Source organism: Oncorhynchus keta, unplaced genomic scaffold (genome assembly GCF_023373465.1).
Source record: "Oncorhynchus keta strain PuntledgeMale-10-30-2019 unplaced genomic scaffold, Oket_V2 Un_contig_972_pilon_pilon, whole genome shotgun sequence".
Classification (NCBI taxonomy): Eukaryota; Metazoa; Chordata; class Actinopteri; order Salmoniformes; family Salmonidae; genus Oncorhynchus; species Oncorhynchus keta.
In genome coordinates, this window is record NW_026290654.1 from 230,571 (window position 1) to 254,116 (window position 23,546).

General features: G+C 43.0%; 1 protein-coding gene and 2 long non-coding RNA genes across 57 annotated transcripts; 1 reads left to right on the top strand and 2 right to left on the bottom strand.

Annotated features, from left to right (window-relative positions):
• Positions 1-1,273: 1,273 nt before the first annotated feature.
• On the top strand, positions 1,274-23,283 carry gc (GC vitamin D binding protein). Of its 50 annotated transcripts, none has more exons than XM_052513149.1 (34): positions 1,274-1,482; positions 3,939-4,071; positions 5,272-5,394; positions 5,515-5,603; positions 7,750-7,882; positions 8,070-8,167; positions 8,277-8,406; positions 9,304-9,524; positions 9,974-10,106; positions 11,035-11,138; positions 11,859-12,000; positions 13,267-13,490; positions 14,142-14,519; positions 15,007-15,266; positions 15,311-15,442; positions 15,619-15,752; positions 16,470-16,823; positions 16,910-16,955; positions 17,043-17,128; positions 17,346-17,435; positions 17,522-17,565; positions 18,078-18,341; positions 18,499-18,888; positions 18,931-19,018; positions 19,064-19,633; positions 19,718-20,063; positions 20,106-20,715; positions 20,760-21,063; positions 21,150-21,237; positions 21,454-21,631; positions 21,676-22,075; positions 22,208-22,295; positions 22,336-22,513; positions 22,600-23,283. In XM_052513149.1, exons 1-13 carry the CDS (start codon positions 1,364-1,366, stop codon positions 14,320-14,322), a joined length of 1,830 nt encoding a protein of 609 aa, XP_052369109.1. In that variant the 5' UTR covers positions 1,274-1,363; the 3' UTR covers positions 14,323-14,519; positions 15,007-15,266; positions 15,311-15,442; positions 15,619-15,752; positions 16,470-16,823; positions 16,910-16,955; positions 17,043-17,128; positions 17,346-17,435; positions 17,522-17,565; positions 18,078-18,341; positions 18,499-18,888; positions 18,931-19,018; positions 19,064-19,633; positions 19,718-20,063; positions 20,106-20,715; positions 20,760-21,063; positions 21,150-21,237; positions 21,454-21,631; positions 21,676-22,075; positions 22,208-22,295; positions 22,336-22,513; positions 22,600-23,283. The 50 variants fall into 50 exon arrangements, with proteins under 50 accessions (XP_052369109.1, XP_052369094.1, XP_052369097.1 ...); XM_052513134.1 differs by lacking the exon at positions 17,522-17,565 and adding an exon at positions 17,694-17,779 and having other exon boundaries at positions 17,822-18,341; XM_052513137.1 differs by lacking the exon at positions 17,043-17,128 and having other exon boundaries at positions 16,910-16,997; positions 17,390-18,341; positions 21,676-21,849; positions 21,894-21,937; positions 21,984-22,075.
• Positions 4,093-5,273, bottom strand: LOC127927193 (uncharacterized). 3 transcript variants are annotated; one of them, XR_008126578.1, is made up of 3 exons: positions 4,834-5,273; positions 4,673-4,739; positions 4,093-4,380 (listed from the first exon to the last, which is right to left on the bottom strand). It is a non-coding gene; the product is annotated as an uncharacterized LOC127927193 (long non-coding RNA). The 3 variants fall into 3 exon arrangements; XR_008126579.1 differs by having other exon boundaries at positions 4,673-4,758; XR_008126577.1 differs by having other exon boundaries at positions 4,673-4,720; positions 4,777-5,273.
• On the bottom strand, positions 8,420-9,312 carry LOC127927194 (uncharacterized). Of its 4 annotated transcripts, none has more exons than XR_008126581.1 (3): positions 9,205-9,312; positions 8,797-9,052; positions 8,420-8,665 (listed from the first exon to the last, which is right to left on the bottom strand). It is a non-coding gene; the product is annotated as an uncharacterized LOC127927194 (long non-coding RNA). The 4 variants fall into 4 exon arrangements; XR_008126582.1 differs by having other exon boundaries at positions 8,420-8,590; positions 8,812-9,088; XR_008126580.1 differs by having other exon boundaries at positions 8,797-9,088.
• Positions 23,284-23,546: the final 263 nt, after the last annotated feature.

The window sequence follows — 23,546 nt, forward strand, 5'->3', positions numbered from 1 at the left end:
GTAGGTTAGCATGGGGACAGTTTGGAGAAATTACCTGGTCAGATTGTAGGTTAGCATGGGGACAGTTTGGAGACAGATTACCTGGTTAGATGGTGCAGGTTAGCATGGGGACAGTTTGGAGACAGATTACCTGGTTAGATGGTGCAGGTTAGCATGGGGACAGTTTGGAGACAATTACCTGGTCAGATTGCAGGTTATCATGGGGACAGTTTGGAGACAGATTACCTGGTTAGATGGTGTAGGTTAGCATGGGGACAGTTTGGAGACAGATTACCTGGTTAGATTGTAGGTTAGCATGGGGACAGTTTGGAGACAGATTACCTGGTTAGATGGTGCAGGTTAGCATGGGGACAGTTTGGAGACATGGGGATTACCTGGTCAGATTGTAGGTTAGCATGGGGACAGTTTGGAGACAGATTACCTGGTTAGATGGTGCAGGTTAGCATGGGGACAGTTTGGAGTTTGGAGAAATTACCTGGTCAGATTGTAGGTTAGCATGGGGACAGTTTGGAGAAATTACCTGGTCAGATTGTAGGTTAGCATGGGGACAGTTTGGAGAAATTACCTGGTCAGATTGTAGGTTAGCATGGGGACAGTTTGGAGACAGATTACCTGGTCAGATTGTAGGTTAGCATGGGGACAGTTTGGAGACAGATTACCTGGTTAGATGGTGCAGGTTAGCATGGGGACAGTTTGGAGACAGATTACCTGGTTAGATTGTTGGTTAGCATGGGGACAGTTTGGAGACAGACTATCTGGTTTGATGGTGGGTTAGCATGTGGACAGTTTGGAGACAGATTACCTGGTTAGATTGTTGGTTAGCATGGGGACAGTTTGGAGACAGACTATCTGGTTTGATGGTGGGTTAGCATGTGGACAGTTTGGAGACAGACTATCTGGTTTGATGGTGGGTTAGCATGTGGACAGTTTGGAGGCACAACGGACAGTGGACTTTGTCTTTCAGACCTTTATTTACTGACAGATCACTGTGTGCAAAGACCAGTTGTGAAACACAGTCCCAGGTCCAAATGAAAGAGAGGCAGAGAGAGAGAGAGAGAGATAGAGGTGGAGAGAGAGAGAGGTGGAGAGAGAGAGAGAGAGAGAGAGAGAGAGAGAGAGAGAGAGAGAGAGAGAGAGAGAGAGAGAGAGAGAGAGAGAGAGAGAGAGGAGAGAGAGAGAGAGAGAGAGAGAGAGAGAGAGAGAGAGAGAGAGAGAGAGAGGTCAGCTAATGATTGACAAATTCCACAATAGTATAAAGGAGCCCTGCATTTCTCCATTCCTCGGCTCAATCGCTAGATCCCGTCCTCCATCCATCCCTCCTTCTCTCCATCCATCCCTCCGTCCGTGCGCCTGTCCTTTCATCATGCAGTGGTTGTCTGTCTGCAGCCTGTTGGTGCTGCTGAGTGTGTCAGCCCGGTCTCAGGCTCAGAACCAGATCTGTACCATCTTCACGGAGGCCAAGGAAGATGGATTCAAATCTTTGTGAGTAGTGCAGCCTCATGTTGCAGTAGTAGATATGCCTCATACTGCAGTAGTAGATATGCCTCATACTGCAGTAGTAGATATGCCTCATGTTGCAGTAGTAGATATGCCTCATGTTGCAGTAGTAGATATGCCTCATACTGCAGTAGTAGATATGCCTCATACTGCAGTAGTAGATATGCCTCATACTGCAGTAGTAGATATGCCTCATGTTGCAGTAGTAGATATGCCTCATGTTGCAGTAGTAGATATGCCTCATACTGCAGTAGTAGATATGCCTCATACTGCAGTAGTAGATATGCCTCATATTGCAGTAGTAGATATGCCTCATACTGCAGTAGTAGATATGCCTCATATTGCAGTAGTAGATATGCCTCATACTGCAGTAGTAGATATACTGCAGTAGTAGATATGCCTCATATTGCAGTAGTAGATATGCAGTGCAGTAGTAGATATGCCTCATACTGCAGTAGTAGATATGCCTCATATTGCAGTAGTAGATATGCCTCATACTGCAGTAGTAGATATGCCTCATATTGCAGTAGTAGATATGCCTCATACTGCAGTAGTAGATATGCCTCATACTGCAGTAGTAGATATGCCTCATACTGCAGTAGTAGATATGCCTCATACTGCAGTAGTAGATATGCCTCATACTGCAGTAGTAGATATGCCTCATACTGCAGTAGTAGATATGCCTCATGTTGCAGTAGTAGATATGCCTCATGTTGCAGTAGTAGATATGCCTCATACTGCAGTAGTAGTAGATATGCCTCACATTGCAGTAGTAGATATGCCTCAAATTGCAGCAGTAGTAGCCATGCCTTATATTTCATTAGTAGGATGCCTCACATTGCAGTAGTAGATATGCCTCATACTCCAGTAGTAGATTTGAGGCAAATTATGTGGCTATATTGAAGCAACATCTCAAGAAATCAGTCAGGAAGTTGAAGCTTGGTCACAAATGGGTCTTCCAAATGGACAATGACCCCAAGCACGCTTCCAAAGTTGTGGCAAAATGGCTTAAGGACAACAGTATTGGAGTGGCCATCACAAAGCCTTGACCTCAAACCTATTGACAATTTGTGTGCAGAACTGAAAAAAAAGTGTGTGCGAGCAAGGAGGCCAATCACGACCAGACGGGATTCTGAAAAGGAAGATATATTGGAGTCAACATTAGACAACTACTAGAAACAATGGAAAACTATGTGAATGCAGGGAAACTAAGTATAATCTGTAGAGCAGATTTTGAGAGAGCATTTCATACAGTACGCCTAGAATCTGTTTATAAAGTGCCTGGATTTTTTCTACTTTATAGAATGTCTCATAAAATGGGTAGAAGTCATGTACAGTAAAATGATAAATAACAGTTACTTCTCTGAGAATGTTGAATTGTCAAGAGGCATAAAACAAGGTTGTCCTGTGTCACCATACCTATTTATTATGGCCATTGAATTGCTTTAAAAATCAGATCTAAATGATAACATTATTAAGGGGCAAATAAATGAAGGGATTAGAGACAAAATGATCAATGTACGCTGATGATTCTCTTTGAGTCCTCAATCTTCAACCTTGAAAGGCCACATTGAGGACCTGAATAATAAACCCAACTATGATAAGTGATAATATGATAATACTATATTAAGGATTGGGTCTCTAAAAGATGCAAACTTTAAAGTTTGGTGAAGTCGATGTGCTTGGTGTACATATCCCCGGGAAAAGTTGAGTGATCTTTGCAACTATTAACTTTGATCAAAAACAGCTAAATATATAGAATCTTGAAACTGTGGAAACAGCCATCCATTTGCGAGAAGATTTACCCTGATAAATTCTCTAGTCATATCGCAGTCTACATATTTATTAATGGACTTACTGACTCCAAGGGAATCATTTTTCAAATCATGCGAGAAAATAATATTTCCCTTTATTTGGAATGGCAAACCAGATCAAATTAAATGAGCATATTTACATAACGAACATCAGTTTGGAGGGTTAAAACTATGAAATATTAAGGAATTAACCTCTCTCTTAAAGCCTCCATTGTACCCCAGAAAATTCTAAATCCAAATTGGTTTTCTAGCAAGCTCCTGGAGAGGACCGTCCTATGTTTAAGAGCTTTTTGCTTTTTTGCTGATTAAAACCTTAGCTGTAAGTAGCAGTAGAAGTATTGTTGTCCGGGACGGTAGGGTAGGGAGAACAAGTATAACCATTTTTTTTATTTATTTAACTAGGCAAGTCAGTTAAGAACACATTCTTATTTACAATGACAGAAAGGTGGGTTAACTCTGCCTTGTTCAGGGGCAGAACGAAAGATGTGTCAGCTCGGGGATTCGATCCAGCAACCTTTCGGTTACTGGCCCAATGCTCTAACCACAAATAACAATGAGTTCAGTCAGTAAACTGTGTGTTCATGTTTTGGTTTCATGCATCATCTGACTGGCTGTGTGTGCGTGTAGGATCCTTGTAGGGCTGGCTCAGAATCTTCCCGATAGTATGTTGGGTGACTTGGTGCCTCTCATCGCGGAGGCCTTAGCCATGGGCGTCAAATGCTGCTCAGACACTCCTCCAGAGGACTGCGACAGAGATGTGGTGAGAGACACCTATCATTTCATCATCCTTATCACACCTCATCATCCTTATCACATCTCATCATCCTTATCACACCTCATCATCCTTATCACATCTCATCATCCTTATCATACCTCATCATCCTTATCACACTTCATCATCCTTATCACACCTCATCTTCCTGATCACACCTCATCATCCTGATCACACCTCATCAACCTTATCACACCTCATCCTTATCATACCTCATCAACCTTATCACACTTCATCATCCTTATCACACCTCACCATCCTGATCACACCTCATCATCCTTATCACACCTCACCATCCTTATCACACCTCATCACCTCACCATCATTATCCTTATCACACCTCATCATCCTTATCATCAACCCTCACCTCATCATCCTGATCACATCATCATCCTTATCACACCTCATCATCCTTATCACATCATCATCCTTATCACACCTCACCATCCTGATCACACCTCATCATCCTTATCACATCTCATCATCCTTATCACACCTCACCATCTCACCATCCTGATCACACCTCATCATCCTGATCACACCTCATCATCCTTATCACACCTCATCATCCTTATCATACCTCATCAACCTTATCACACTTCATCATCCTTATCACACCTCATCATCCTGATCACACCTCATCATCCTTATCACACCTCATCATCCTTATCACACCTCATCATCCTATCACACCTCATCATCCTTATCACACCTCATCATCCTTATCACACTTCATCATCCTTATCACACCTCACCATCCTGATCACACCTCACCATCCTGATCACACCTCATCATCCTTATCACACCTCATCATCCTTATCACACCTCATCATCCTTATCACACCTCATCATCCTTATCACATCTCATCATCCTTATCACATCTCATCATCCTTATCACACAACTTTACATTTAACATTTGGTCAGCCTGGACAGGGGAAGGTAGGGGCCAGAGGTATGGGTAGGTATGGAATTGGGCATTAGTGACTAATGTTTCCAACTGTTTCAGTTGAAACTGTTCTGATATAATAGCACTCTCTGCTGGCTAAATGGTATACTCCTATTTGTGTGTGTGTGTGTGTGTGTGTGTGTGTGTGTGTGTGTGTGTGTGTGTGTGTGTGTGTGTGTGTGTGTGTGTGTGTGTGTGTGTGTGTGTGTGTGTGTGTGTGTGTGTGTGTGTGTGCGCAGGCGGACCTGTTCCAGAGCGCGGTGTGTTCCTCTGAGACCCTGGTGGAGAAGAACCATCTGAAGATGTGCTGTGAGAAGACTGCCGCTGAGAGGACACACTGCTTCCTGGACCACAAGGCCAAGGTAGAATGGACCACCCCTCCCTCTGAGCCAGGTCTCCTATCTAGGTTTCTTCCTTCTGCTTGCTCTTTGGGGTGTAGACCGGGTTACTGATTGATTGAGTGGTTGATTGATTGATTGTAGATTCCTCGGGACCTGTCCCTCCAAGCTGAGCTGCCCGCTGCAGACCAGTGTGAAGACTTCAAGAAGGACCACAAGGCTTTTGTTGGGAGGTAAGTGTCCACACTCGACTTGAGACCACACCATCGACTTGAGACCACACCATCGATTAGAGACCATCAACTTGAGACCACACCATCGACTAGAGACCACACCATCGATTAGAGACCATCAACTTGAGACCACACCATCGACTAGAGACTACACCATTGATTAGAGACCATCAACTTGAGACCACACCATCGACTAGAGACCACACCATCGATTAGAGACCATCGACTTGAGACCACACCATCGATTAGAGACCATCGACTTGAGACCACACCATCGACTAGAGACCACACCATCGATTAGAGACCATCGACTTGAGACCACACCATCGACTAGAGACCACACCATCGATTAGAGACCACACTATCGACTAGAGACCACACCATCGACTACAGACCATACCATCGACTAGAGACCACACCATCGACTAGAGACCACACCATCGATTAGAGACCACACTATCCACTAGAGACCACACCATCAACTAGAGACCACACCATCGATTAGAGACTATCGACTTGAGACCACACCATCGACTAGAGACCACCCATCGACTAGAGACAACACCATCGACTAGAGACCACACTATCCACTAGAGATCAAACCATCAACTAGAGACCACACCATCGACTAGAGACCACACCATCAACTAGAGACCACACCATCGATTAGAGACCACACCATCGACTAGAGACCATCGACTAGAGACCACATCATCGACTAGAGACTACACCATCGACTAGACCACACCATCGACTAGAGACCACACACACTAGAGATCACTAGAGACCACACCATTCGACTAGAGACCCACCACTCGAGACTACGAAGAGAGACTAGAGACCACACCATCGACTAGAGACCACACTATCATCAACTAGAGACCATCGACTAGAGACCACACCATCGACGATTAGAGACCAGAGACCATCGACTAGAGACCACACCATCGACTAGAGACCATCCACTAGAGACCACATCATCGACTAGAGACTACACCATCGACTAGACCACACCATCGACTAGAGACCACACTATCGACTAGAGACCACACTTGCGACTAGAGACCACACCATCGACAAGAGACCACACTATCGACTAGAGACCACACCATCGATTCGAGACTATCGACTTGAGACCACACCATCGACTAGAGACCACCCATCGACTAGAGACCACACCATCGACTAGAGACCACACTATCCACTAGAGATCACACCATCAACTAGAGACCACACCATCGACTAGAGACCACACCATCAACTAGAGACCACACCATCGATTAGAGACCATCGACAAGAGACCACACCATCAACTAGAGACCACACTATCCACTAGAGACCACACCATCAACTAGACCACACCATCGACTAGAGACCACGCTATCGACTAGAGACCATCGACTAGAGACCACACCATCAACTAGAGACCACACCATCGACTAGAGACCACACTATCCACTAGAGACCACACCATCGACTAGAGACCACACCATTGACTAGAGACCACACCATCGACTAGAGACCACACTATCGACTAGAGACCACACTATCCACTAGAGACCACACCATCGACTAGAGACCACACCATCGACTAGAGACCACACCATCAACTAGACCACACCATCGACTAGAGACCACACCATCGACTAGAGACCATTGACTAGAGACCACACCATCAACTAGAGACCACACCATCGACTAGAGACCACACTATCCACTAGAGACCACACCATCGACTAGAGACCACACCATTGACTAGAGACCACACCATCGACTAGAGACCACACTATCGACAAGAGACTACACTATCGACTAGAGACTACACTATCGACTAGAGACCACACCATCGACTAGAGACCACACCATCGACTAGAGACCACACCATCGACTTGAGACCATCGACCAGAGACCACACCAGCGACTAGAGATCATCGACTAGAGATTACACCATTGACTCGAGACCATCGACTAGAGACCACACCATCGACTAGAGACCATACCATCGACTAGAGACCACACCATCGACTAGAGACCACACCATCGACTAGAGACCATCGACTTGAGACCACACCAGCTAAAATACTGTGTTAGGCCGCTGAGCAGTATGGAGTGTTTTTCTGGAATTTACTGTGTGTGTGTGTTTCAGGTTCATCTTCAAGTTCTCCAAGAGTAACACGATGGTACAACCACATGTGATCCTGGCTATCACCAAAGCTTATGGAGAGGTTCTGACTAGCTGTTGTGGAGAGGCTGAGGCCCAGACTTGCTTCGACACCAAGGTCAGGAGGCGTCAGATCGCACCCTATTTTCTATACAGTACTCTAATTTTGACTAGAACCATATGAGAGAATAGGGTGCCATTTTGTATGCAGTCTCTCTCTCAATTCATTTCAATAATATTTATTGGCATGGACAGATAAAGCACCTATATAGCCAACGTAAACATTCTCTCTCTCTCTTTTCCAGAAAGCTACTTTCCAACGCGCCGTCGGGCATCGCGTGACTGAACTCAAGGCCCTGTGCATCGTCCACAAGAAATATGGAGACCGCGTTGTCAAGGCCAAGTAGGACACGTCAATCTAAAATTCTATGGTTCTAATTGGCTGAGAGCCAGGTGAGCCCACCCTTGGGCCAGTCCCATTGGTTGACGCGTGTGTCTGTCTGTTCTAACAGGAAGCTGATCCAGTACAGTCAGAAGATGCCTCAGGCCTCTTTCCAGGAGATGGGAGGCATGGTAGACAAGATCGTAGCGACTGTTGCCCCCTGCTGCAGCGGAGACATGGTCACATGCATGAAGGAGAGGGTAAACTATGTCTTCTCTCTATTCCTCTCTTTTTGTTGGTGGATTTCTCTTTTAGTTCCTCCTCTCTTTTAAAACTCTTTCATTTCCTCTGCTTACCTTTTAATCTTTCACTCTCTGTCTCTAAACTCTCACTCTCTCACTCTCTCACCTCTTAGCCTCTCAGTCTCTCACCTCATCCTCTCACCTCTTAGCCTCTCACCTCTTAGCCTCTCACCTCTTAGCCTCTCACCTCTTAGCCTCTCACTTCTTAGCCTCTCACCTCTTAGCCTCTCACCTCTTAGCCTCTCACCTCTTATCCCTCACCTCTTAGCCTCTCTCTCAGCCTCTCATCCCTCACCTCTTAGCCTCTCACCTCTTAGCCTCTCAGCCTCTCACCTCTTAGCCTCTCACCTCTTAGCCTCTCACCTCTTAGCCTCTCACCTCTTAGCCTCTCAGTCTCTCACCTCATCCTCTCACCTCTTAGCCTCTCACCTCTCAGCCTCTCACCTCTTAGCCTCTCAGTCTCTCACCTCATCCTCTCACCTCTTAGCCTCTCAGTCTCTCACCTCATCCTCTCACCTCTTAGCCTCTCAGTCTCTCACCTCATCCTCTCACCTCTTAGCCTCTCAGTCTCTCACCTCATCCTCTCACCTCTTAGCCTCTCAGTCTCTCACCTCATCCTCTCACCTCTTAGCCTCTCAGTCTCTCACCTCATCCTCTCACCTCTTAGCCTCTCACCTCTTAGCCTCTCAGTCTCTCACCTCATCCTCTCACCTCTTAGCCTCTCACCCTCTCACTCTCAGCCTCTCAGCCTCTCACCTCTCACTCTCAGCCTCTTTCTATTGGATGTGTGTGTCTGCATATACATGTATTTGTGTCCCTGACTCTTCCTGCCTGTGTGTGTATCCCCCCAAACAGAAGACCCTGGTGGATGAGGTGTGTGCTGATAAGAGTGTGTTGCCTCGCGCGGCGGGTCTGTCTGCATGCTGTAAGGAGGATGCAGTACACAGAGGGTCCTGTGTTGAGGCCATGAAGCCAGACTCTAAGCCAGACGGTCTGTCTGAGCACTACGACGTTCACGCTGACATAGCAGCAGTCTGCCAGACCTTTACCAAGACCCCAGAAGAAGCCATGGGGAAGTATGTATTCACACACACACACACACACACACACACACACACACACACACACACACACACACACACACACACACACACACACACACACACACACACACACACACACACACACACACACACACACACACACACACACACACACACACACACACACCTGCCACTCTGCCATCCCTCTCTCACCCTTCCTCATTCTCACAGTACCTACCTACAGTACCAGCTAATCAACCCAGCTCCAAACCCAGACCTCTCTGTCTGTCTGTCTGTCTGTCTGTCTGTCTGTCTGTCTGTCTGTCTGTCTGTCTGTCTGTCTGTCTGTCTGGAAAAGCTGCCTATACACACAATTCTGACTTTGTAAGGGGTGTTGCTATTGGCTAAACAACTGTGTATGGTCTGTCCTGATTGGCTGTCTGACTATTGACTCTCTGTATATGGTCTGTCCTGATCGGCAGGTTGGTGTATGAGATCTCAGTGCGTCACCCTGAGTCGTCTCAGCAGGTGATTCTGAGGTTCGCCAAGGAGGCTGAGCAGGCCTTGCTCCAGTGCTGTGACAAGGAGGACCATGCAGAGTGTGTCAAAACCGCTGTATGTATTAACCATGTGTGGTTTCCATACTAACCCCAACCCAAGACCAATTCCCTTTGGGGACAACAAATATTTCCATACTAACCCCAACCCAAGACCAATTCCCTTTGGGGACAACAAAGATTTCCATACTAACACCAACCCAAGACCAATTCCCTTTGGGGACAACAAAGATTTCCATACTAACACCAACCCAAGACCAATTCCTTTTGGGGACAACAAAGATGACCATGTCTTGTCTCCTCTTATCAGAAGACCTGGCTAGTTACACTATATATCAGTCTGTGATATGTAACCTAGCTAGTTACACTATATATCAGTCTGTGATGTGTAACCTAGCTAGTTACACTATATATCAGTCTGTGATATGTAACCTAGCTAGTTACACTATATATCAGTCTGTGATGTGTAACCTAGCTAGTTACACTATATATCAGTCTGTGATATGTAACCTAGCTAGTTACACTATATATCAGTCTGTGATGTGTAACCTAGCTAGTTACACTATATATCAGTCTGTGATATGTAACCTAGTTACACTATATATCAGTCTGTGATATGTAACCTAGCTAGTTACACTATATATCAGTCTGTGATTTGTAACCTAGCTAGGTACACTATATATCAGTCTGTGATATGTAACCTAGCTAGTTACACTATATATCAGTCTGTGATATGTAACCTAGCTAGGTACACTATATATCCGTCTGTGATATGTAACCTAGCTAGTTACACTATATATCCGTCTGTGATGCGTAACCTTGCCTTGACCTGAATACTTGCATTAGCTCCCCTGAGCTAATAGCTGATGGTTGTTGGCTTTGACACAGCAGGCTAGCACTGAATTCCTAGTATTTTTAGACCATAATAATGGCCTCTGCCCTGTTATGTGGCATCATACCAACTGTATGAGTGGTTCTGTCCCCAGCTGGCAGGAAGTGATATTGATAAGAAGATCACTGATGAGACTGACTACTTCAAGAAGATGTGTGCTGTTGAGACTGGCATGAACAATAACGCCTTTGAGAAGAGGTGAGGGGTCACGCTTTAACACAGAGATATTAACGGCCAGAGGAGATGAGATTCATGTGGTGAGATCTTAAACATCACATTTAGGCCTAACAACTTATGGGTGAATTGATCGTTACTTTATGGCTTACTAATCATTTATGAATGGTTTATTTTTAATACATTACTACTTAATGACTGATTAACAATCAACTCATGCTCCTCTTCCTCCTCTACCACCACCTCCACATCCTACTCCTCCTCTACCACCTCCTCCATCACATCCTACTCCTCCTCTACCACCTCCACCTCCTACTCCTCCCACTCCACCTCCTACTCCTCCTCTACCACCTCCACCTGCTACTCCTCCTCTACCACCTCCTACTCCTCCTCTACCACCTCCACCTACTCCTCCTCCTCTACCACCTCCTCCCACTCCTCCTCCTCCTCCTCCACATCCTACTTCTCCTCTACCACCTCCTCCTCCTCTACCACCTCCTCCTCTAACACCTCCTCCATATCCTACTCCTCCTCTACCACCTCCTACACCTCCACATCCTCCTCCTCCTCTACCACCTCCTCCTCCTCTACCTCCTCCATCTCCTCTTCCTCCTCCACCTACTCCATCTCATCTTCCTCCTCCACCTCCTACTCCTCCTCTACCACCTCCTCCACCTCCTCTACCACCTCCTCCACCTCCTCCATCTCCTCCTCCACCTCCTCCTCTACCACCTCCTCCACCAGTATGATGGTGCACTACACCAGGATAATGCCCCAGGCCTCCTTCGACCAGCTCCACATGGTGTCAGAGAGGGTGCATGATGTCCTCCATGACTGCTGCAAGGACGAGCCAGGCCACTTCATCCTTCCTTGTGCAGAGGAGAAGGTCTGACACACACACACACACACACACACACATCCTCCCTACCTTTCCCTCCACTACCCCCTCCCTCCACTACCTTTCCCTCCACTACCGCCTCCCTCCACTACCCCCTCCCTCCACTACCCCCTACCTCCACTACCCCCTCCCTCCACTACACCCTCTTTGCCTCCACTACCCCCTCCCTCCACTACACCCTCCCTACCTTTCCCTCCACTACCCCCTCCCTCCACTACCCCCTCCCTCCATGTCTCTCTAGATATGTTACATCCTCATATTAAATCACTCTTCTCTTCCCAGTGTTGACCCCTCCCCTTTCTGTTTCTGTCACCACAGCTGACCAACACCATGTACTCTACTGTACTCTGCTGTACTCTACTCTACTCTCCTGTACTCTACTCTCCTGTACTCGACTCTACTGTACTCTGCTCTACTCTCCTGTACTCTACTCTCCTGTACTATACTCTACTCTCCTGTACTCTACTCTCCTGTACTCTACTCTACTGTACTCTACTCTACTCTCCTGTACTCTCCTGTACTCTACTGTACTGTAATCTACTGTACTGTAATCTACTGTAATAATAATAATAATAACTGTACTCGACTGTACTGTACTGTACTGTACTCTACTCTACTCTGCTCTACTGTCCTCTACTGTCCTGTGCTCTTCTCTACTCTACTCTACTGTGCTCTGCTCTACTCTGCATTACCCATGTGTCCTCTCCTCTGCATTACCCATGTGTCATCTACTCTACTCTGCATTACCCATGTGTCCTCTACTCTACTCTGCATTACCCATGTGTCCTCTACTCTACTCTGCATTACCCATGTGTCCTCTACTCTACTCTGCATTACCCATGTGTCCTCTACTCTACTCTGCATTACCCATGTGTCCTCTGCTCTACTCTGCATTACCCATGTGTCCTCTACTCTGCTCTGCATTACCCATGTGTCCTCTACTCTACTCTGCATTACCCATGTGTCCTCTACTCTACTCTGCATTACCCATGTGTCCTGCATTACCCATGTGTCCAGCTCTACCTGCATTACCCATGTGTCCTCCTCTACTCTGCATTACCCATGTGTCCTCTACTCTACTCTGCATTACCCATGTGTCCTCTACTCTACTCTGCATTATCCATGTGTCCTCTACTCTGATCTGCATTATCCATGTGTCCTCTACTCTACTCTGCATTATCCATGTGTCCTCTACTCTGATCTGCATTACCCATGTGTCCTCGACTCTGCATTACCCATGTGTCCTCTCCACAGCTGACCGACGCCATCGACACCACATGTGAGGACTACGACCCCTCCACCATTAACCCCCACATCGCCCACTGCTGCAACCAGTCCTACTCCATGAGGAGAACCTGTATCCTGGCCATCCAGCCTGACACAGAGTTCACGCCCCCAAAGCTGGATGCCAGCAACTTCCACATGGGCCCCGAGCTCTGCACCAAGGACAGCAAGGAGCTGCTGCTCTCTGGGAAGAAGTGAGATATATTACCAACGCACTGTGAATAAACACGTGGGCACAAATTAAACACACGTAGGCATGTGCCTAACTCACACACACACCCATGTGTCCTCTACTCTGCTCTGCATTACCCATGTGTCCTCAACTCTACTCTGCATTAATGTGTCTGCATTACCCATGTGTCCTCTACTCTGTCTGCATTACCCTGTCTGTGTCCTGTCTCTACTGTCTGCTGTACCCATGTGTGTGTCCTGTGTGTCTGCATGTACCCATGTGTGTGTGTATCTATGCATGTATGTATGTGTGTCTGTCTGTATATGTGTGTGTGTGTGTATATGTGTCCTGTCTGTCTGCATTACCCATGTGTGTCTGATCTGCATCTGTCTGTCTGTGTCCTGTGTGTGTCTGTGTGTCTGCATTGTGTGTGTGTGTCTGTGTGTCTGTGTGTATGTGTGTGTGTGTGTGTGTATCTATGTATGTATGTATGTATGCATGTATGTATATGTGTGTCTGTCTGTCTGCATGTATGTGTGTGTGTGTGTGTGTGTCTCTACTCTGTCATTACCCATGTGTCTGTCTGTCCACAGTCTGACTGTCTGTCTGATATGTGTGTGTGTATATGTGTGTGTGTGTGTCTACCACCATGTGTGTCCACTCTGTCTCTCAGACTACTGTATGGTGTGGTCAGACATAAGACCACCATCACCGAGGAGCAGCTGAAGTCCATCTCTACTAAATATCACAGTATGAAGGAGAAGTGCTGTGCTGCTGAGGACCAAGCAGCATGCTTCACTGAGGAGGTAAACACTCACCGCTCCACACTGTTCAAACCCTTTCATCCTTATTGAGGAAAACATCACTCAAAACACCATATTACCTTAAGACTGTTTGTGTGACTGTTTCTGTTCGAGAGGTGATACAGAACAGTAGAGAGAGAACATCATGTTTCATTAAGAGGTGGTACAGAACAGTAGAGAGAGAACATCATGTTTCATTAAGAGGTGATACAGAACAGTAGAGAGAGAACATCATGTTTCATTAAGAGGTGGTACAGAACCCAGTAGAGAGAGAACATCATGTTTCATTGAGAGGTGGTACAGAATGTGTGTGTGTGTAGAGAGAGAACATCATGTTTCATTGAGAGTGTGGTACAGAACAGTAGAGAGAGAACATCATGTTTCATTAAGAGGTGTGTACAGAACAGTAGAGAGAGAGAACATCATGTTTCATTAAGAGGTGGTACAGAACAGTAGAGAGAACATCATGTTTCATTAAGAGTGTCAGAATGTGTAGAGACAACATCATGTGTGTGTACAGAACAGTAGAGAGAGAACATCATGTTTCATTAAGAGAGGTGGTACAGAACAGTAGAGAGAGAGAACATCATGTTTCATTAAGAGAGGTGTACAGAACAGTAGAGAGAACATCATGTTTCATTAGAGAGGTGTACAGAACAGTAGAGAGAGAACATCATGTGTCATTAAGAGAGGTGGTACAGAACAGTGAGAGACAACATCATGTTTCATTAAGAGGTGGTACAGAACAGTAGAGAGAGAACATCATGTTTCATTAAGAGGTGGTACAGAACAGTAGAGAGAACATCATGTTTCATTAAGAGAGGTGGTACAGAACAGTAGAGAGAACATCATGTTTCATTAAGAGGTGATACAGAACAGTAGAGAGAACATCATGTTTCATTAAGAGGTGGTACAGAACAGTAGAGAGAGAACATCATGTTTCATTAAGAGGTGATACAGAACAGTAGAGAGAGAACATCATGTTTCATTAAGAGGTGATACAGAACAGTAGAGAGAACATCATGTTTCATTAAGAGAGGTGGTACAGAACAGTAGAGAGAGAACATCATGTTTCATTAAGAGGTGGTACAGAACAGTAGAGAGAGAACATCATGTTTCATTAAGAGGTGATACAGAACAGTAGAGAGAGAACATCATGTTTCATTAAGAGGTGGTACAGAACAGTAGAGAGAACATCATGTTTCATTAAGAGAGGTGATACAGAACAGTAGAGAGAACATCATGTTTCATTAAGAGAGGTGATACAGAACAGTAGAGAGAACATCATGTTTCATTGAGAGGTGGTACAGAACAGTAGAGAGAGAACATCATGTTTCATTAAGAGAGGTGGTACAGAACAGTAGAGAGAACATCATGTTTCATTAAGAGAGGTGGTACAGAACAGTAGAGAGAGAACATCATGTTTCATTGAGAGGTGGTACAGAACAGTAGAGAGAGAACATCATGTTTCATTAAGAGAGGTGGTACAGAACAGTAGAGAGAACATCATGTTTCATTAAGAGGTGATACAGAACAGTAGAGAGAACATCATGTTTCATTAAGAGAGGTGTACAGAACAGTAGAGAGAACATCATGTTTCATTAAGAGGTGGTACAGAACAGTAGAGAGAACATCATGTTTCATTAAGAGAGGTGGTACAGAACAGTAGAGAGAGAACATCATGTTTCATTAAGAGGTGATACAGAACAGTAGAGAGAGAACATCATGTTTCATTAAGAGGTGTACAGAACAGTAGAGAGAGAACATCATGTTTCATTAAGAGGTGTACAGAACAGTAGAGAGAACATCATGTTTCATTAAGAGAGGTGGTACAGAACAGTAGAGAGAACATCATGTTTCATTAAGAGAGGTGTACAGAACAGTAGAACATCATGTTTGAGAGCATCATGTGTCAGTAAGAGGTGTACAGAACAGTAGAGAGAACATCATGTTTCATTAAGAGGTCTGTACATGAACAGTAGAGAGAACATCATGTTTCATTAAGATTATCAGTTTCATTAAGAGGTGTACAGAACAGTAGAGAGAACATCATGTTTCATTAAGAGGTGTACAGAACAGTAGAGAGAGAACATCATGTTTCATTAAGAGGTGTACAGAACAGTAGAGAGAGAACATCATGTTTCATTAAGAGGTGATACAGAACAGTAGAGAGAGAACATCATGTTTCATTGAGAGAGGTGATACAGAACAGTAGAGAGAGAACATCATGTTTCATTAAGAGAGGTGATACAGAACAGTAGAGAGAGAACATCATGTTTCATTAAGAGGTGATACAGAACAGTAGAGAGAACATCATGTTTCATTAAGAGGTGGTACAGAACAGTAGAGAGAGAACATCATGTTTCATTAAGAGAGGTGATACAGAACAGTAGAGAGAACATCATGTTTCATTAAGAGGTGATACAGAACAGTAGAGAGAGAACATCATGTTTCATTAAGAGGTGGTACAGAACAGTAGAGAGAGAACATCATGTTTCATTGAGAGGTGGTACAGAACAGTAGAGAGAGAACATCATGTTTCATTAAGAGAGGTGGTACAGAACAGTAGAGAGAACATCATGTTTCATTAAGAGGTGATACAGAACAGTAGAGAGAACATCATGTTTCATTAAGAGAGGTGGTACAGAACAGTAGAGAGAGAACATCATGTTTCATTAAGAGAGGTGATACAGAACAGTAGAGAGAACATCATGTTTCATTAAGAGGTGGTACAGAACAGTAGAGAGAGAACATCATGTTTCATTAAAGAGGTGATACAGAACAGTAGAGAGAACATCATGTTTCATTAAGAGGTGATACAGAACAGTAGAGAGAGAACATCATGTTTCATTAAGAGGTGGTACAGAACAGAGAGAGAACATCATGTTTCATTAAGAGAGGTGATACAGAACAGTAGAGAGAACATCATGTTTCATTAAGAGGTGGTACAGAACAGTAGAGAGAACATCATGTTTCATTAAGAGGTGGTACAGAACAGTAGAGAGAGAACATCGCATGTTTCATTAAGAGAGGTGATACAGAACAGTAGAGAGAACATCATGTTTCATTAAGAGGTGGTACAGAACAGTAGAGAGAACATCATGTTTCATTAAGAGAGGTGGTACAGAACAGTAGAGAGAGAACATCATGTTTCATTAAGAGAGGTGATACAGAACAGTAGAGAGAACATCATGTTTCATTAAGAGGTGATACAGAACAGTAGAGAGAGAACATCATGTTTCATTAAGAGGTGATACAGAACAGTAGAGAGAGAACATCATGTTTCATTAAGAGGTGGTACAGAACAGTAGAGAGAGAACATCATGTTTCATTAAGAGGTGATACAGAACAGTAGAGAGAACATCATGTTTCATTAAGAGGTGATACAGAACAGTAGAGAGAACATCATGTTTCATTAAGAGGTGATACAGAACAGTAGAGAGAGAACATCATGTTTCATTAAGAGGTGGTACAGAACAGTAGAGAGAACATCATGTTTCATTAAGAGGTGATACAGAACAGTAGAGAGAACATAATGTTTCATTAAGAGGTGATACAGAACAGTAGAGAGAACATCATGTTTCATTAAGAGGTGATACAGAACAGTAGAGAGAACATCATGTTTCATTAAGAGGTGGTACAGAACAGTAGAGAGAACATCATGTTTCATTAAGAGGTGATACAGAACAGTAGAGAGAACATCATGTTTCATTAAGAGGTGGTACAGAACAGTAGAGAGAGAACATCATGTTTCATTAAGAGAGGTGGTACAGAACAGTAGAGAGAACATCATGTTTCATTAAGAGGTGGTACAGAACAGTAGAGAGAGAACATCATGTTTCATTAAGAGGTGGTACAGAACAGTAGAGAGAGAACATCATGTTTCATTAAGAGGTGATACAGAACAGTAGAGAGAGAACATCATGTTTCATTAAGAGGTGGTACAGAACAGTAGAGAGAGAACATCATGTTTCATTAAGAGGTGGTACAGAACAGTAGAGAGAACATCATGTTTCATTAAGAGAGGTGGTACAGAACAGTAGAGAGAGAACATCATGTTTCATTAAGAGGTGGTACAGAACAGTAGCTCAGAGAGCATGGCGCTTGTAACAGGGTAGTGGGTCGATTCCCGGGACCACCCATACGTAGAATGTATGCACAGATGACAGCTTTGGATAAAACGTCTGCTAAATGGCATATATTATTATTATCATGTTTCATTAAGAGGTGGTACAGAACAGTAGAGAGAGAACATCATGTTTCATTAAGAGGTGGTACAGAACAGTAGAGAGAGAACATCATGTTTCATTAAGAGGTGATACAGAACAGTAGAGAGAGAACATCATGTTTCATTAAGAGGTGATACAGAACAGTAGAGAGAGAACATCATGTTTCATTAAGAGAGGTGATACAGAACAGTAGAGAGAGAACATCATGTTTCATTAAGAGGTGGTACAGAACAGTAGAGAGAACATCATGTTTCATTAAGAGGTGATACAGAACAGTAGAGAGAACATCATGTTTCATTAAGAGGTGATACAGAACAGTAGAGAGAACATCATGTTTCATTAAGAGGTGATACAGAACAGTAGAGAGAACATCATGTTTCATTAAGAGGTGGTACAGAACAGTAGAGAGAACATCATGTTTCATTAAGAGAGGTGATACAGAACAGTAGAGAGAACATCATGTTTCATTAAGAGAGGTGATACAGAACAGTAGAGAGAACATCATGTTTCATTAAGAGGTGATACAGAAAGTAGAGAGAGAACATCATGTTTCATTAAGAGAGGTGATACAGAACAGTAGAGAGAGAACATCATGTTTCATTAAGAGGTGATACAGAACAGTAGAGAGAGAACATCATGTTTCATTAAGAGGTGGTACAGAACAGTAGAGAGAGAACATCATGTTTCATTAAGAGGTGGTACAGAACAGTAGAGAGAACATCATGTTTCATTAAGAGGTGATACAGAACAGTAGAGAGAACATCATGTTTCATTAAGAGAGGTGGTACAGAACAGTAGAGAGAACATCATGTTTCATTAAGAGGTGATACAGAACAGTAGAGAGAACATCATGTTTCATTAAGAGAGGTGGTACAGAACAGTAGAGAGAACATCATGTTTCATTAAGAGGTGATACAGAACAGTAGAGAGAGAACATCATGTTTCATTAAGAGGTGATACAGAACAGTAGAGAGAGAACATAATGTTTCATTAAGAGGTGGTACAGAACAGTAGAGAGAGAACATCATGTTTCATTAAGAGAGGTGATACAGAACAGTAGAGAGAGAACATCATGTTTCATTAAGAGAGGTGGTACAGAACAGTAGAGAGAGAACATCATGTTTCATTAAGAGGTGGTACAGAACAGTAGAGAGAACATCATGTTTCATTAAGAGGTGGTACAGAACAGTAGAGAGAACATCATGTTTCATTAAGAGGTGGTACAGAACAGTAGAGAGAGAACATCATGTTTCATTAAGAGGTGATACAGAACAGTAGAGAGAACATCATGTTTCATTAAGAGGTGGTACAGAACAGTAGAGAGAACATCATGTTTCATTAAGAGAGGTGGTACAGAACAGTAGAGAGAGAACATCATGTTTCATTGAGAGGTGGTACAGAACAGTAGAGAGAGAACATCATGTTTCATTAAGAGGTGATACAGAACAGTAGAGAGAACATCATGTTTCATTAAGAGGTGGTACAGAACAGTAGAGAGAGAACATCATGTTTCATTAAGAGGTGATACAGAACAGTAGAGAGAACATCATGTTTCATTAAGAGGTGATACAGAACAGTAGAGAGAACATCATGTTTCATTGAGAGGTGGTACAGAACAGTAGAGAGAGAACATCATGTTTCATTAAGAGGTGATACAGAACAGTAGAGAGAGAACATCATGTTTCATTAAGAGGTGATACAGAACAGTAGAGAGAACATCATGTTTCATTAAGAGGTGGTACAGAACAGTAGAGAGAACATCATGTTTCATTAAGAGGTGATACAGAACAGTAGAGAGAACATCATGTTTCATTAAGAGGTGGTACAGAACAGTAGAGAGAGAACATCATGTTTCATTAAGAGAGGTGATACAGAACAGTAGAGAGAACATCATGTTTCATTAAGAGGTGGTACAGAACAGTAGAGAGAGAACATCATGTTTCATTAAGAGGTGATACAGAACAGTAGAGAGAGAACATCATGTTTCATTAAGAGGTGGTACAGAACAGTAGAGAGAGAACATCATGTTTCATTAAGAGAGGTGATACAGAACAGTAGAGAGAGAACATCATGTTTCATTAAGAGGTGGTACAGAACAGTAGAGAGAGAACATCATGTTTCATTAAGAGAGGTGGTACAGAACAGTAGAGAGAACATCATGTTTCATTAAGAGGTGGTACAGAACAGTAGAGAGAACATCATGTTTCATTAAGAGGTGGTACAGAACAGTAGAGAGAGAACATCATGTTTCATTAAGAGGTGATACAGAACAGTAGAGAGAACATCATGTTTCATTAAGAGAGGTGGTACAGAACAGTAGAGAGAACATCATGTTTCATTAAGAGGTGATACAGAACAGTAGAGAGAACATCATGTTTCATTAAGAGAGGTGGTACAGAACAGTAGAGAGAACATCATGTTTCATTAAGAGGTGATACAGAACAGTAGAGAGAACATCATGTTTCATTAAGAGAGGTGGTACAGAACAGTAGAGAGAGAACATCATGTTTCATTAAGAGGTGGTACAGAACAGTAGAGAGAGAACATCATGTTTCATTAAGAGGTGATACAGAACAGTAGAGAGAACATCATGTTTCATTAAGAGGTGATACAGAACAGTAGAGAGAACATCATGTTTCATTAAGAGAGGTGGTACAGAACAGTAGAGAGAGAACATCATGTTTCATTGAGAGGTGGTACAGAACAGTAGAGAGAGAACATCATGTTTCATTAAGAGGTGATACAGAACAGTAGAGAGAACATCATGTTTCATTAAGAGGTGGTACAGAACAGTAGAGAGAACATCATGTTTCATTAAGAGGTGGTACAGAACAGTAGAGAGAGAACATCATGTTTCATTAAGAGGTGGTACAGAACAGTAGAGAGAACATCATGTTTCATTAAGAGAGGTGGTACAGAACAGTAGAGAGAGAACATCATGTTTCATTGAGAGAGGTGATACAGAACAGTAGAGAGAGAACATCATGTTTCATTAAGAGAGGTGATACAGAACAGTAGAGAGAGAACATCATGTTTCATTAAGAGGTGATACAGAACAGTAGAGAGAACATCATGTTTCATTAAGAGGTGGTACAGAACAGTAGAGAGAGAACATCATGTTTCATTAAGAGGTGGTACAGAACAGTAGAGAGAACATCATGTTTCATTAAGAGAGGTGGTACAGAACAGTAGAGAGAACATCATGTTTCATTAAGAGGTGATACAGAACAGTAGAGAGAGAACATCATGTTTCATTAAGAGGTGGTACAGAACAGTAGAGAGAGAACATCATGTTTCATTAAGAGGTGGTACAGAACAGTAGAGAGAGAACATCATGTTTCATTAAGAGGTGATACAGAACAGTAGAGAGAGAACATCATGTTTCATTAAGAGGTGGTACAGAACAGTAGAGAGAGAACATCATGTTTCATTAAGAGGTGGTACAGAACAGTAGAGAGAGAACATCATGTTTCATTAAGAGAGGTGGTACAGAACAGTAGAGAGAGAACATCATGTTTCATTAAGAGAGGTGATACAGAACAGTAGAGAGAGAACATCATGTTTCATTAAGAGAGGTGGTACAGAACAGTAGAGAGAGAACATCATGTTTCATTAAGAGAGGTGGTACAGAACAGTAGAGAGAGAACATCATGTTTCATTAAGAGGTGATACAGAACAGTAGAGAGAACATCATGTTTCATTAAGAGGTGATACAGAACAGTAGAGAGAGAACATCATGTTTCATTAAGAGAGGTGATACAGAACAGTAGAGAGAACATCATGTTTCATTAAGAGGTGGTACAGAACAGTAGAGAGAACATCATGTTTCATTAAGAGGTGGTACAGAACAGTAGAGAGAACATCATGTTTCATTAAGAGAGGTGATACAGAACAGTAGAGAGAACATCATGTTTCATTAAGAGAGGTGGTACAGAACAGTAGAGAGAACATCATGTTTCATTAAGAGAGGTGATACAGAACAGTAGAGAGAACATCATGTTTCATTAAGAGAGGTGGTACAGAACAGTAGAGAGAACATCATGTTTCATTAAGAGGTGGTACAGAACAGTAGAGAGAGAACATCATGTTTCATTAAGAGGTGGTACAGAACAGTAGAGAGAGAACATCATGTTTCATTAAGAGAGGTGATACAGAACAGTAGAGAGAGAACATCATGTTTCATTAAGAGGTGATACAGAACAGTAAAGAGAGAACATTAATTGATTTTAAGAACTAATCACCTTGTTTTCTCCTACAGGCACCCAAGCTGGTTTCTGAGAGTGCAGAGCTGGTCAAGGTTTAAAATAGAATTGTGATGATTTTAATTTCAAATGATGAACTGATGATTTAAAACATTTAAAAAAATTAAGGTTCTGTCTGTATCGATCCATCTACCTCCCCAGCCTACATTTACACCATGGTGACCTCATCCTCATTGACTCATAAGTCTGTCTATCAGTGATCTGTGATTGACTCATAAGTCTGTCTATCAGTGATCTGTGATTGACTCATAAGTCTGTCTCTCAGTGATCTGTGATTGACTCATAAGTCTGTCTCTCAGTGATCTGTGATTGACTCATAAGTCTGTCTATCAGTGATCTGTGATTGACTCATAAGTCTGTCTCTCAGTGATCTGTGATTGACTCATAAGCCTTACAGCCTATCCTCATCAAACCTCTATCTGGGATGAATCACACCGCTGGTTAATTTCTGATAGACATGAATGACTCCTGTCAATCAAATACACATGAATAACTGAATAAAGTCATGTTTATCAACTGAATTACTGCCGTGGATATTTATTGATTATGTGTTCGGAGGATTCTCAAGACTTTAATACTTGTCCATGCGTTAGTTTCATTATGATTATATCACAATCTTAACCCATGAGTTTTCTTAGAACTGTTTATGAATTATTTGTGTCTTCACATTGTGTTTTATTAACAGTTGATGAACTAAGTATAAATCCTTCATAAACCCTTGATGAAGGCAACGTTAATGTAAAGAGTTGCACATTTTTTTTGTTCGGAAATTCTTAGCTCTCTC

Excerpts from the sequence above, each read along its gene's own strand:
- gc (XM_052513137.1), top strand. The coding sequence starts at position 1,364 with ATGCAGTGGTTGTCTGTCTGCAGCCTGTTGGTGCTGCTGAGTGTGTCA. Across the intron at positions 7,883-8,069 it reads AGACTTGCTTCGACACCAAG|AAAGCTACTTTCCAACGCGC; the intron begins GTCAGGAGGCGT and ends TCTCTTTTCCAG. Across the intron at positions 12,001-13,266 it reads TTCCTTGTGCAGAGGAGAAG|CTGACCGACGCCATCGACAC; the intron begins GTCTGACACACA and ends TCCTCTCCACAG.